Genomic DNA, 15,512 nt, shown 5'->3' with positions numbered 1-15,512 from the left:
GAAACCTGCATGGTACTTGCATAAGCATTTACTTTTTTTTACAACTCATGTCTTCTGCAAGAAAGAGTCACAACAAGCTGTGAGAACAGAACTCAAGGACTGATTTGCTGCTCACGAGCTACAGGAAAATAACTGACAAGCTTAATCATGGGAAGGTTTGTTAACTCCTTTGGAGAGCTATAGCATGTGATAAAAAGCAATCCAGAACGCTTGGCTAGGAAAGGCAGGGCAATAGGGATGTAGAATAACTCTCTCATGCTCCACAGAAATATATTTTTTGGAACAGGCAGGATACCTGTCAGAACCTGGACAAATAAAAAAGAAACTGCTCTGTTACAGGCTCCTGTGAACCAGCAACTGAAAAGATGGCCATAATCAATCAGTAAACAGTCACCAGCTTTATTATTACATGACAGCATGGTTTATCCTGAAAGACTTTACAGATGAGCCCCTTCCCAAGCTCAGGTATACAGATGGATTTCTTCCCAGAGCAGCGAAGACCCAACACGGCTGCATCACCATCGCTGTGACAGACCAGCACAGGGCCTGACTTGCACATGAGATGGGGACGCACACTCCCAGCACAAACCCGCTTCATGTGGGCATGTCAGATGCTAATTTATACACATGAGCGAGACACACATGCTTTCCGGAGTGGCTGATTCAGTGCGTGTACGTACACATTCCTACTGGTACCAAGCCCTGGCATATTAAAGCAGTAAGCGAGAACATATGCAACAATGAAATGCACCGCTGCTGCTGGAGGAAGATAGAATGGAGAGCTGCGCAGCGCTTGGCTGAGTGAGGCTGACTAACGACTCTAATGACAGTGGCTGCTGATCAAGAAATCAAACACAGAGCAGTCCATCATAATCACGGCAGGTAAGGGAAGACAGGCCAGAGCCAGAGCTCAGGATACCAGACACCTTCCTTGCTGTTCTGAAAATCAGTACTATCTTCTGCATACAGAAAAAAAACCTCAGCCTGTTTCAATGCATAGTCAAATTCATTAGAAACCCTCTGAAATAGGATCCTTTGTTACACAGTTTGTTGCCAGATGATAAGGACGTTTTTGGGCAGTGTGTTCTCAGGAACACAAATGGAAAACGATGTGATGGACACAGCATGTCAAAATAACAATCCTCATTTAAATCTTCACGTTAGAGACATCTTACATCTCAAATGTCAAACATGCAAAATGGATTGCCTGCAGAAGCTGATTTGGGGAACATCAATTGTTCTGAATTTCAGAGTATTAACGTGGAGAAAAAAAAAATAACCGACTTTAAACTGTATCAGAAATCTTTACAAAATATGACACTTTGTTCTTGCTCTTTCTTTGCCTTTGTTTGCACTTCAAGGCCACATCCCCTTTGTCACTTGGGCCACAACAGCTGATCTGACATTTTATGGTGTGCGTTTGACATGACTGCTTATATGGTGCACCACCGACTTCAGGGACAGCTCCTGCTCCTTCCCAGCAAGGCTCTGAGTAGGATCACACCACTGTTAGTGTTCAAGAAGGTAGAGGATCAGGCTTCAAATAGAAAACTTCTGAGAAAAGAAGTAAGCACGTCTGTTGTATAATCCCAGAAGAAAACAGGAATTGGACTCTACTTTCTAAATGTCTCACCCAATTCTGCAGATTGACGATATTTATTCATGCAATGCAAACATCAGAAATGCCAAGGCTCTGATCCTCACTGATACCAGGGTACGCGTGTTTTTAAGACTGAAAATCTTTAATCCCTTTGGAGATCTGGGAGGAAGTATTCAGCTACACCAACCACAAAACCAGTCATGGGGTTATTAGTTATTAGCCTTTTCTTGTACAAAACACACACAGAGACACAAAACAAACCCGCTATTTGCTGAAGACAGTGTCAAAGGAAGCCTTAAGAGGGACAGTGTCAGCAAGGACTAAATGAACTTGCACTTTTCATGCTGATGAACAGTCCTGCAATCTTACGAACGCACTGAACAGACACACAGATCCAAACACCATCGATGCGTACCAGTCTGCATGCCTTGCAAACTGGACTGAAACAGAAATCACAGTTGCAGTACACACTGTGGAAAGCTGGTTACAAACCCAAAATCTGTACCAAATCAACAGAGATTTTTGAAAAAGTTTGCTCACTAGTCTGATTTTCCCTTCCTTTTGAAAATAAACCCTAAATTTTTTACAGCTAGTAAGTTCCCATCATGGGTGCTTTCAAGTCTCAATTCTAAGTACAGACTTCCTGATCCTTTTCCTCAGTAACACTGGAACGTTCAGTCTTTCCATTATCATACTTATGCTGACATATCACTTAAAAGCCCCCAAATTACACTGTATTTCTATAGCCAGGCATAACATAACAGCACAGCCAGATGCTTTAGCAAATCCATCCAGGTGCTACTGCTTCGGAGGCCCATCAGAAATCAGTGCAGTGTGGCTATAAAGTGGATGCTCCACTCTCCTAGATCACTGCCTTCAAAGCACAAGTTCACAGGAAGATAGGTAAGTGTTCATGGTTTGATGTTGATGTCTCTGCATTTTAGGGCATGTAATTCATAATTTGCAGGAGACAGACTTATGCAATCACAATTTCAGTGCTCCTGGTATTTGTCAGTGAGGGTTAGGTGCTCTCCTCCTTGTTCTGCCTGTCCCATCTGTCTCTGGGCAGTTCATGCACTGTTGAATTGAAGGGTTTTTTCACTCAGGTTCAGAATAAAATCACTGCTTTCAGGAGCCAGCTGCTTACGTGTATCAGATTTCAACACTACTTAGTGCTTGAGTTTGGACCTTATTCACTCCTGTATCAGTCCAACTCAGTGCCAGTATATGTCTGGCAAGAGCTTGAACATAAACCTGAGGAAAGTCCATGGTAAATCAGGCCTTGTATTGCTGAAAAAAACCTCTTGTCCCAGCATTACAGGGATGAGATTCCTTATTCTCTATTAAAAAGATCTGCAGTTCAATTTCCAGACGTGTTTTGCAGATGTAGCTTCCATACTTCATGGAGTGCATGAGCTACCACCATTGAAAATCATGTCTAAGGAACTTCCTGAGGCTTAACCTCTTAGTTCAGTTTTATCTAATATGTGATCATTGTCTCCAGAACAGAAGATACTCAAATACTAGAACAACTCATGTGAAAATTAATACAGTGATTTCACATATAACCTGGAAGTAATGAAGTGTGCAAAACCGTTCAGGAATAAAAGACCGAAACCCTGATTTCAGGAGTGAAAGCTTTGGCTGATTAATTTTCCTTCATCAATAAACTATTTCTCAGGGCTGAGTGAAATAGATGTAAAACACCTGCACTTCTAAAACAATGTGAGGAGAGCAGGGCATGTTATCCAGGAAAACTGATTTCCTAAGTAATTACTTTCCTGCTTATTGAGGTTTCAAGCTGAGCAAAGGGTCAGTGATGAAGGACTGTGCTGTCCTGTGGTAAATAAGGTTAATATTACTGTACAGCTCTGATTTGCAGTCATAAGGCATTAGAATGAACCTAAGTGCAACTTGCAGCACTTGCTCAAATATGAATTGAAATATTACTCTCTGTATGAGGGATGGATCCTGCGAGATGGCCCCATCCAACCAATCACTGAGAAATGTGAACAGTTCGTCTGTGTCCTTTCACTTCCAAAAGACCACTTGGATCCTTTCAGTTGGATATGTTGTTTGAAGTGCTTGGATGGACTTCTCAGGCCCTGACAACTCAAGCTTTACGCTGGAAGGGAAGTACATCAGCTTCTCTGCCAGAGCCTGTACTGGAACTATACAGTAGAGTTTTAGCTTACTTTATGTTGAAGCTGATATACGTCAAAATGAAACTGACTCTAAGGTGGTAATTTGTGTTCTTCCTAAGAAATCTCAAAAAAAGGGCAGAGCAACCTAAAGTGCATACCTGGGCTTCCTGTGTTTTAGTATTTATTTCAATAGTTGCTAACAATAGTACCCTTAACCCAGCACAGTACATCTCAGAGGAGCTGTTAGACAAGTACCTGCACTGGAGACGAAGGGCTAGGAGAAACGAATTTTCAAATGAAGGGGAAAGAAAGCTCCTTCCTTATCAGTTCCTGTTTCCCAGTATAACAATTCCCCAAAACACTATCACAATTCCTGAAACAGTATTTCCTTTGAAAATTCCATTTCTGTAAGGTAAAATGTTCCCTTATAGAGGAAAACAAAGGGACGCTCACTACGTGGTCCAGTTTCATTTTTAAATTCATCCAGTGGGACAATTCAGGACACGTGCAAAGTTCTCCAAGAAAAGAACAACTTTCCAACAAGGTGAGGCTAACACATCTCCTAGTGCTGCTGGGAAGCTCTGGTTTGGGCTGATGGCCAAGAGTGCTGCCTACAGACCAAAAGTGAAGCCAGCCTCTTTGCAATCACATACAAAATACCTTTGTTTCTCATACACACAATGTTTCACTGGCTTATTACTCATCCCAGAGTCCACTGAAAAATAGAAGCATAGATGAAAAAGATCCGGCTATCCTACTAAGGGCCACAATGTGAACTTGAACCACACATTCACAGCTAGAGCACCTGCTCTTCTATATACATTGGGGTGCAGCTCTGAGACGTGACACAGGCATCCACAGCTTTCTAGAACCGTCTGTTTTCTTCAGCTTCATTTTGCTATCACTGTACAAAGCCTTGCTTCACTTAAATTCCCCCTCGGCAGACAGCTGAGATGGAAACATTGCTAGTACCAAAATGACAGCACATGGGAGATTTACCTGATGGGAGCTGACTCATCGCCTTTATCGAGCCAGTCCTGCGGTGGGATTATGTACATGCACCAAAGGCCCCAGTTATAGCCGTGGGCTGCATTGGCGTATTGCTGCACTTCAAAAGTGTTGTACTTGATATTGTCAATCGCTGGTAAGATGATCCGCTTTCGATCTTCTGTGATCCGGGTAAGTGCAGGTTCCACCCTGAGAACAATAAAAACAGCAGAATGTTTTACAGCCATACAATAATCCCAGGTCTCGCTTTGCAGGCTGATAAAACGAAGTTCTGTAATACCGAGAGCAGTAACCCAGCGAGATGGCAGCCCATAACACAGCATAGCGGGATCGAATACAGGTCACTGTCATACACTGAAGAGGCTGGGGCTGGTGTGGAATACTTCACATAGCAACAGCACGTGAATTATTGCCTTTATGAAGCTGTACAAGAGTTTAACAACACAAAATTTTACCAAATGCTTTTTCTGAGGCCTGGAGACTGTAATTTCATTTTGCAATAGGCAAGTGTTGAGAGATGCTGTCACCAACAGAAACTAAATGGTCCCCTAACAGCTACACCACCAGGATGCCTGGTAACAATTAAATACCTGCTCTTGCTGACAAGGCCGAAAGAACAGAACACACGCCAGGGACTGAATGAATCTGAAGGTTACTCTAAGGTTTTGATCTTGCTTGCTAAGGACTGACCCCATCGGATCTAGTTTGAATGACAAGTGTGGCTGCCTTATGCCTTCTAAAACCTCTTTGGTGTTGAGAAGATTTCAATTGCCAGATGGTGCAAAAGCAGCGAGCTGCAGGAGATGTGCCATCATTTCAAAAGGCTTTAAAACATCAATGTGCTTTCAACAGAAGCTACATCCCAAAGTGTTTCAGTAAAAAGCTTCAGTGCAAACATTCATTTCTGACCAGGGTAGTGTGAAGTTGCTATGAATTTACAGAGAAACTGCTCCAAAGAGGTAGCAGACTCACATAGGGGTGGAAAGCACTTCTCAAAGCAGTATTAGAAACAGCCACTGGTTTGCTCCTTTGTAACTGTGTTTCCCCTTGATTCAAGCTTTGAAGATTTTGCAGAGCTCTCACATGTATCTTTACAATTGTTTGCTGCAATTCTCAGAGGTAGTAGGATTTGAACACTGATCTTTTCTCATTGTTCTTTTGTGGTTGGTTAAAAGGCAATTGTTCCTTTGTGGTTTCAAGTTTGTTACCTTATATTTTGTTTGTTATCTTATATTTAGTTTGTTACCATGTATTTTCTTGTGTAGGCCAACAGATGTGGGCAAGTTAAGAAATTAATGCAACCTGCAAGTAAGAGAGCAGTGCTCTTGAGTCCCAGACAGAAAGAAAAAATCCAGTGCAGAGTTGTTCTCTCTTACTTAGCAAAACTCAGAATGGGATGCCTTTTAATTAAACATCGTACACCTGTGAGATTTCACCGCTTGTCTTGCCCAATCAGAGACAGCAGAAATAGCAATGAGGTATTCAGACGCCAAGCCCTAGCTCATCTCAGTGAGATCTACAGGAACATTCAAATTCAAATCCTAGATTCTGCCAATGCCCTCTGCACCACCAACACTGCTTGTGCTCTCTTTTTCTGCCTGCCAAGATCCCTAGGTAATGGCCAACAAAGAAGGACTAGAAGCTTGAACAGGACTGTGTTTACATTGCTTCTCTAGATAATCCATTAAATATGAGGGGGGTTTTGTAGCTATTCATTGCTAGCAAAGTCCAGCCTTGGAGTAGCTCTGTTAGGCTCAATGGACTTACACAGTGTCTTTGTCTCTGTAAGCTGAGCTGCACATTCATCAAATCCTTTGTCAACTTTGCTGGTATTTCTGGCTTTGTCTAATTGCGTCAGGTTTTTGAAAGGATTATGATTAAATCTTTCCTAGCAATTTCTAATTGTTTTCCCAATTTTAAGCTGCTACATTATTATGTAGATTTACTCATCCTCTTTATAGACACCAGTGTCCTTTCCCTGTTTGTTTTTTCCCCCCCCCCTCTTTTTTTTTTTTCCCCACTGTGCATCTGCAGAAGTCAGGTGATCCTGGCAGTTCCCAGGACTAAGAGGACAGAGTGGAAGAGGTTGCTGAAGTCCAAGTATGTTCAACATGCTATGCTGATGAGCTGCAATATTTCCTTTCCACATGGCCACTGCTGGCAGTGAGGCAGGATACAGCCCTGCCTGATTAAGTACATAAGCCAGATGTGAATTTTGAGATTCATCTCTGTTTTTCACAGGTGCAAAAATATTAGGTTCCTGGCTTGCATCTGAGCCAATATACTTTATGGGCATAGAACAGCACATATTGTTAACAAGTTATTTACTGGAGCAAGAGGAAAAATTCTCCCAGGCATATTCATAGACATGATGGATTTCAGTAAACTAAATATAATCAAAAGATTCAGCTTTAAAGGTAGCGCTTCACATCATCCAGTTCTTTTTTCCACCTAATAAAAACCAAGCAGACAATTTGGGCTGGAATTTGAGTGACATAAGAAGTTCCTCCTTTCTCTCCTCTCCAAAAATGTATCTTTGTCAGTGTCCTCCTCTCACTCTGAATAGATTGCTGGTGAATGGTTAAAGCCAGAAGAGAAAGGACAGTAAATTTAGTTCTCTTATAGACTCCACTAGGCTAAAGGATATTTTCACTTGGGTTTTTTTTCTCTGAAGCAGTTCCAGAAATACAATAGCACACTGCTGAAGCCTCATTCCCAGGACTCAGCCCTGCAATTGACAGTGCTTGGTTGAAACTCCACAAAGCGTATCGCTATCCCAGGATTTTGGTGGGCTTCCCACAGGCACATGGATGTGCTGGGAGGAACATCCACAGCAGGTGCCTTGGTAAGTGACTCCTCGTCACAGAAACTCTCTTGGGGAATTTGTGGAAGGAACCTCTGATCAGGAGCAAATTCACAACAAAAGGATGTGTTGATTTGTCAAAGACTGTTGAGCGTATCACTAAACATAGCACATGCATTTCATGCATTTGATGCTGTTGCCTACCAGTGGGTCCATTTCTGGATTAACACTGGATTTTCCAAGGTGCTGAGTACCCATGTTAACTTCAGTGGGAGCTCCAGCAATGCTGGTACTGTGGGCCTCAAAGAATAAGTGCTCTCAAGATAAACATTAGAGTTAGGAAATGAGTTGGAAGGCAGAATTTAACCCAGAGTATAGAATAAGCCTGTAAGAAGATTGAGAGCAAAGGCAGGGGTCACGCTGCGATCACACGGGCTTCTCTAATCCAATTGTAAGTTTACCTCTGAACATATATGCATTCTCTATTTAATATTGGGCCAATTCAGAGCAGCTCAAACCCCATGGGAAAGCAAACAAAAATTTTATGCTGTCTTACACCCTTATCAGATTGCTGGAGAGTTCATGCCAATGGGGAAGGCTGATTTTTCACAATGCTAAAAAGAACAGCTTCTTACAGAAAAAAAAAAACAGATAAAAACAAGTTAGTAATGAGCTCCTCAGCACACATGATTATATAATTCACCTTTTTAAATATGTACAAACACCTGCTGACTTCAAGCAGACTTTTAAAAAGGCACAACACAGGAATAAATGCACGCAATCTAAGAGAAACCACGTGCAAGCCGCAGGCCAGATCCTCTGCTCTCCAACTCTTCTACTTCAATGGACTTCACAACTTCAGGGATGCTTTGCTAACATGCACCACCTGAGAAGCGGACCCAGAATACTTTTCAGTTCTTAATTAGAATGATTGTACCAGGCACTTGTCAATAACTCCCCCTCCCTGCCCCCAATGTCACTTTTTCTGAATTTGTCCAAATGTAAATCCTTTCCTAAATGACAGGAATTGCATTGGGAAATGTCTCCCTTTAATTCTGCCCTGTCCCAACTGGGTACTCAAATACCCTAATCTCTGGGTTTTTTTGAGATGAATATGTCTTTTTTTCCTCTCCACCATCACTACTCTAATTTTTACTCCAATAAAAAATGAAGAACTATCATTAACAAATCCAACCTTTTTTTCCTCCCTTTCACAAATCAGAATTTCTTTTTTTTTTTCTTGCAAGGACTTAAGGAAGAGTCCTTATAAGACATAAATGAAAGACAACATGGTCTCATCTGCTAGATTTTATGGCTCAGTGGTTTTAACACTGTATTTTACTCTGGCTGTACCACTGTCAGGTACCATGAACTAAAATCTTAACACAGAAATGTAAGAAAAAATATCTATGCAAACTGAAAGATTACTTTGCATGTGATTTTATACACTACCTCACATTTCCTTGACAACATACATTTATCAGATGTAGACAAGCAGATCTACTAACATACATAATTCTTCACTGAGGCCAGCTGAGGAATATTTCACACAGAATGCCTCTCCTGTAAATAAGTGTTCAGAGAACTAAAAAAAAAGTAAGTTTCATACTCCCTTCCTCCGTCTCTAAGAGGAGAGAGAAATTTCCCATCTGTTCTACTGGACATCTCTATCAGCGTTCCTGTGTGCCTGGGGAGGTTTCAGACCTGCAGCCCCCAGCTAGAGTGGAGCGAACGCAGCATAAACGCCTGCTGGAGAGTTAAAGATCAGCTCTTTGGCTGCCAAATCTGAATAGCTCTTTTCTGCACCACCGAAAAGCAATGAAGATGCTTCAATGAACACTCTAGGTTGTTTAGGTAGATGAATAGTTGAAGTTGCTTTTCTGGCACGTCCTCTGTATGTAAGCTGGCACTGTCCCATGAATGTGAAAGGCCCACATGGCTTATGTTGCACACTTCTCTCTTCACTCAGATAATAATAGTTCACTTTTGCTACCTAAAACATGTATTCCATTAAGTTACCAGATCGATCCTAAGTGATGGTCGAGGCTTTGGATGAGAAAAAACTCCCTTAATAAACACATGTCCTTTCCTTTGCATATGCATAAATAAAACTTCCCAGCTCAAACTCAGCATGGTAGCAGGGATGCTGCAATGAACCATGTGCTGAGCAGGAGTGCTAGGTGTGAACCCTCCGGAGGGGAGGGACTGCACAGGAGAAGGACTGCAGACGTAATTTCACCCTCACATCCAGCTCAGTAGAAGGAAAGAACCACCTGGACCTTGCCAGGTCCCCAAAGAGCCACCTGAGCTTGAATAGGGGGGATTGGGAGTTTACCTGCTGGTAGAGTTTGGCTTCTAGTACATTGCATGAAAATATTAACAAGGGAATTTTCAGGGCAGCGAAGACCTTGTGGCTTTGCCTTACAAAAGCATAACCATGTCTCTGTTATAGAGTACTTGGGATAATCAAAGCCAGTAGAAGATTAGGAGGAAATCAATTTCCTTTTTCCTTTACACACTTTCTCGAGAGTCCATTGCTTACAGCCACTATAGTGAATTGTACTACATATTACAGTATAAAATAATATCTGCAAAGTATTATCCATAGACCTGGGAATCTTGATCTTCAGCTCTTCTTCATGGTTCATTAGAATGCCAGTTTTCTATAGCTGTAGAACACTGCCAACAGCAGGGATAATCCATAACGATGGGCTGTGTGTGGCACAGTCTGATGGATACTTGGCTTGTATTTCAGGTCCTCTTTCTCACGTTGGGCTGTCTCTGTCTCTCTGGTATATTGAAATCTTTTGATTAAATCCTCTTACTCCACTGCCTCCTTATTGATACTCCCCCTTTGTCTGGCAAAATTTTAATTACTACAGTACTGCATAACTCCATTCAGTGCTCTGATACTACCTCTGTGATAGGAGCAAAAGCAATTCCTAAGATAGAATGCAAGTATAATACTCTATCATTATGTCTTCTTTTATAGCTCCTAGCACCCTCTTTATGGCTGCTAATATTTTGTGGTCTGTGCCTTCCACTTACTGATTTCTGCTTTCCTTCACTCAATGTGTCCTTTTTCTCACCCAGAGAATTAACACCCCATCTCTGCTATCTCTCTTTCCTGCTCCCAGTTATAATGTAGTGAAATTCTCTTCTTGTCATGTTCTTCTTTCCCATCTCTCAGGCAGGAGTCTATATAATGCTCTACATCTTCTGCAACACAATTAGCAGCCAGGATGCGATGGTCTGTACTCAGTGTTACTGTGTGTTGCTTAAAGCACAGTGGGTGGACCTAATTCAAAAGTCAGAGCAGGAATGCTGAAATCTTTAAGAGGACTGAAGGGAAAACTGAACTATACAGGCTAAAATATACCCTCAGGGAGAAATGTACAGGAGCTTTTCATACCTATTGATTCTGCTGGGTTGTTGACTATAAGGTGCTGGCTCCTATTGACATTAAGTAACCATTAAAAACAGACAAGGTTCTACTGCAGGACAGGTAGAATTTTACATATGAACTGTACACATATATTATAATGTAATTTTAATTTAAAATTCCATTTGAGAATTAATAGTAATGGCCTCCCCTTCAGCTAGCCCTCTCCACTTTCGCTCTCACAGCAGCAGTATTGGCTCACGCTATCAAAAGCCTTAAGGGGAACAGGTCAGTAGAAAATCTCTGCTCTGCGCTAATACATTTCAACACCTGAGAAGCAAAAAAGCAGCAATTAAGCACAGCAAAATAAATAATTCAACAGTTAATTTGACCTGCCAGGTTGTAGAGTATTTTTTTATATCCTACCAGATTGTATTTTAGTTTAGAAGTGTCCCTGGAGAGTAATGCTGTGAGAGCCCGTAAAATGCTGTAGTGCAATATAAGGCAAACACTCACCCATAAATGAGGGAACTATTGTTTAAAGGAAAGTTTTTTTGCTATCAGAGTCCTGCATATTTTGTGAGAAAGAGACGAAGTCCTTCTCTGATTCTTTATGAATTAATCTGCCAAATGATTAGGCAGGTAAAACAGCCATAGGTTGGAAGACTAAAAGTGCATTGCAGGTATTTGACTTTTAGATGAACACAAACCAAACAGAAAGCTAATGCTCTTTTCTGTGGTAAAGGAATTGGCTTCTTTTTAATTGCCTCACAAATAATCCATAGACAGTTTTGAGTGGGAGCAATCCACATGGTCTCTGAATACATGAATATACATTGAAAATGGGGGGAAACATTCATGCAAGATAAGAGTAGGAGAACAGAACAGCGGTACTTTAACAAGATACTCCTGCATGACTACCAAGTTTATACGGTTATGGAGTAGGGGTAATGTTAACCTGGTGGGAAAAAATAAAGCAGTCCAGATGCAGGACTTCTAGTCGCTCCTAGTAAAAGAAGATGAGATGAAAATTAAGTTCATGGGCAACCGCATGTGCACAGGTAGACAGAATTAGGAGGAACAGGCAGAACAAGATTTGAGATGGCTGTCAGCAGCCCCAAAGGTGAGGGGAACAAGAGGAGAAGCACCAGAAGGGGACACCCTGAGCCTCCATGTGCAGCTCTGAAACAAAGGGACATGTGATGCTTCTGGTGCACATTTACTATTCTCATTCATCCTCTGCAGCTACTCCAGAAGCCAAGTGGTCTCAAAGCAGCTGCACAGGCTGGCTCAGCAGTATTACTGAGACTTAAGCGCACTTGTTGAAAGGAGAGTACACGAGGGAGGGTGCAGTAAATGCAAACACTTTTTATCTCAGTTATACACACACTCTCATTTACTGAGTAGTCTAGGTTCTTGCTATACTGATTCCAACCCTTTCTGACATTAATGCAAAGCAGTAAGGTTAAAAAAAACCCAAACAAACCCAAAAGCAATCACAAAACCCTTTCCTGCTTACTGACACCATTGCCTAGCTTCTCTGGGTAGAGTACCTCAGTAAGATCTCAGTGTCCTTTACAGAAGTGATAACAAAATTCTCCGCAAGGCTCAGAAAACTGCAGCTTGGGCTGGACAAGCATTGGGAACAGCCCCCAGAGCATGCCCTCCCCAGTCCCCGATTCCGACTGCTAGCTGATATTACCCTAGATGAACATTTGCAATGATCTGAGAGATCTAGTTGCTTTAAAAAGTAAATAAATAAATTAAACCATCTCTTAAGCTTCTAGAAAGTTACTACAACTGCTATTATAGTCTTTCATAGTCCTGGGGAAAAAAATGGGGTGAACGTAAAGCAGGTGCACTACAAGACTTATTTTATTGCATCTTCCATTTCATAAAGATATTCATAAATATATAAAAATAAACACTCCACTCCTTTGTAATCAAGTTTCTCTCTGGTTGTAAGTACAGCTATTTTTAGTTTTAGTTTGGGGAGATCTCCCAGAACTGCAGAGCATAATCAGCTCTGCCATAACCCTGTACCATCATTATCAAATACCAGACCGTCTTTGGAAAATACACATTTTACATACTGAAGGTCCCAGCGGCCCTTTTTCAGCTGATTGTACATATCAGTTCCTTCAGTCCCAACCTCCAGTAATGCCAAATATTGGCCACTAAATGGTGCTACAAAGATTTACTCCAACTGCAGATCTGGCCCATTAAGCCCAAAACTGTGCTTGCTGCGGTCAATACTGCTCCCTTGCAAAACAAAGGGGATGAGGAAAGGCGTGCTGATTTCAAGCCCCATTAACAATGCAGGAGATAATTCAATGTTTCCTTCAAATGTAAATGCAAGAAAATTTATGAGGAAATCAGACTGGTATTCAAGTTTCTAAGAAGAAATCATAGAAAATGACAAAGAGATAAAAACAGTACTTAAAAGCATGCATCCAGCCCAGAGCCTCCTTAATGGTGTCTCCCCATTTGACTGCTTTGGATGTTTCACATTCATTGTGGTTTAAATTACTTCTCTCTCCACTGAGCTGTACTAGAGCCGGCACAACAGCTTTTTTATGGATTTTGCAGCCATTGCAGAAGATTGTCAGCAATGTTGCAATAATCAAGAATATTATTCAGAAGTAATTGCTAATGTGATAACACCAGCCTACAGCCATCTCATCCCTACAGTTTTTCAGCTTCCCTGCTGCTGAGCAAATCTCTTTCACAGTCTTTGAGACGTAGGGCACAGTGTAACGGTACTGCTCTCCCTGTGGGAATAGCCAACAACTTACCAGCCAATGTTGAATTCAACATGAGCATCAAAGAACCCGACGACAGGAGAGGTTGCTGCTTTCCAGCCTTGGATTCTGGCTCGAATCAGTCCTTCTCGTTTGTTATTGCGCACTATTTTCACCAGACCTGGGTATCTTTTATTGACATATTGGTCCAGATTAAATTTTAGCTCAACTGCAGGACCAAAAAAAAAAAACCACAGCATATTCAGAATGAGAATGATATGTTATGCAACGTTATGTTTTACTTTGATTTATTCTGCAGCAGAAAAGGATATAAATCCTTAAATATTCCTAAATCTGTAGTCAGTCTCACAGATACAAACCAAGTACCTCAGTTGTGGCATGGACCAGTTCCAGGGGTATCAGCTCAGAGAAATTCTCTACGCATCAAAGCAGTTACTGTTAGACTTGCATAGGTTTAATATGGTCTGATGGATTTGAGTATTGTTTTGAAGAGGTAGTTTGTCTAAATATTCTTAAATAATTATTATTCTAATTCTCTGATGATTTGCATTAGGTTACAGCTGGCCTCTAGAGGAGCAATTCTGACCTTCAGCAGTGTAACATGGCAGACTGGCGATTTTTTTTTCTGATTTATGCTATTCAGTAAGAGTTTGAAAAAGAACCTCAATGGATTTTGGGTCAAGACCTAATTCAGATCAGAATTAATTTCCCTTCATTTTAAGGGTTTTCCCTTAAATATAATTAAGACTCCTCAATACCAAGCTTCTTCCCTGTTAAACTAAATGGATATTGAAGATTTCAAACAGATGACTTCTCTTTTGTTCATTTTCAGGCGTTCAACCACAGATGGAGCAGAACTCATTCACTCCTTTATTCAGCTTCATTTCAATAGGCTTATAAACAGGCAAATTACCAGAACGGTCTCTGTATTTTTTTAAATCAATCTAGTTTGGTAATTCATTTACACTGCAACTTATTCATAATGAGGCTTTTACTCAAATATATTTATTAGGAAAACTAGTAGAAGCTTCCAGCACATTAGAAGCCTCATTCTTCTGATCTATATTACACAGTAGAATCATTATCATCGGAATCAAAGACCTGATAAATCTCCAGTTATCTAGAAGAATGACAGAGAAAAGCCATATAAGAGTTCACTGAGAAACAATGAGTCCAATTTTCCTCTGTATTACATTGACTCAAACACTTTGCAATCTCACATAATTACTCCATAGGTTACACCGCCATAACTGAAAGCAGAATTGGACAAAAGGTTTCTTCAGTCTATAGGGTTTGGAACTTATTTTTGGTTTAGTGATTTGTTCTCTCAACCCTCCTTTCTCTTCAGGGATCTTGAAGAGGAACGGCAACTTAAAACTGAAAGATTTAAAGCTCTTGAACTGTGGAGAAAATGCTAAACTTAAGCCTTAATTTAACAAATATGATTTGAGAAGATGCAGCAGTTCTAGAAGTCTAAGGTATAACAACTTAAAACACACCACCACTGTTATTCACCTGTGTCCTAAAAGTTCTTCAAAATCGACCATCCTGTGAAACATTTTTATCAATAGTATCCTATTTGCTCACCAATATTGAGTTTTGATTGCTGTAACAGAAGTGTTATTTTCACATTAATAAACCAGATGACCTGAAAGTTGTATGTATTTTGTGCCCATAGTCTAATTTACTCCCTACCTCTCAGACTCAAAATCTGATGTTATCAACACCTGCTTAAATCATGAAGAAGCAGAGTGTGCTGCCATGTAAAAGAGTGGAAACTATCTTTAAAGGAGAATCTGTAGCCTCACTTTTC

General features: G+C 40.9%; 1 protein-coding gene across 1 annotated transcript in view; it reads right to left on the bottom strand.

The window, feature by feature from the left end:
• The window catches only part of GALNT9 (polypeptide N-acetylgalactosaminyltransferase 9), a 140,784-nt gene that overhangs the window by 72,228 nt on the left and 53,044 nt on the right, over window positions 1–15,512 (bottom strand). The window contains exons 4-5 of the mRNA XM_068412768.1: window positions 13,733–13,907; window positions 4,744–4,941 (exon numbers count right to left, since the gene is read on the bottom strand). Of these exons, the coding sequence (XP_068268869.1) occupies window positions 4,744–4,941; window positions 13,733–13,907 (373 nt within the window). The remainder of the gene's footprint in view (window positions 1–4,743; window positions 4,942–13,732; window positions 13,908–15,512) is intronic.

This window comes from Nyctibius grandis, chromosome 14 (genome assembly GCF_013368605.1).
Source record: "Nyctibius grandis isolate bNycGra1 chromosome 14, bNycGra1.pri, whole genome shotgun sequence".
In the NCBI taxonomy this organism is placed as follows: domain Eukaryota; kingdom Metazoa; phylum Chordata; class Aves; order Nyctibiiformes; family Nyctibiidae; genus Nyctibius; species Nyctibius grandis.
The sequence above is the reverse complement of the archived record's forward strand: the minus strand, read 5'-3'. Positions and strand labels throughout refer to the sequence as shown.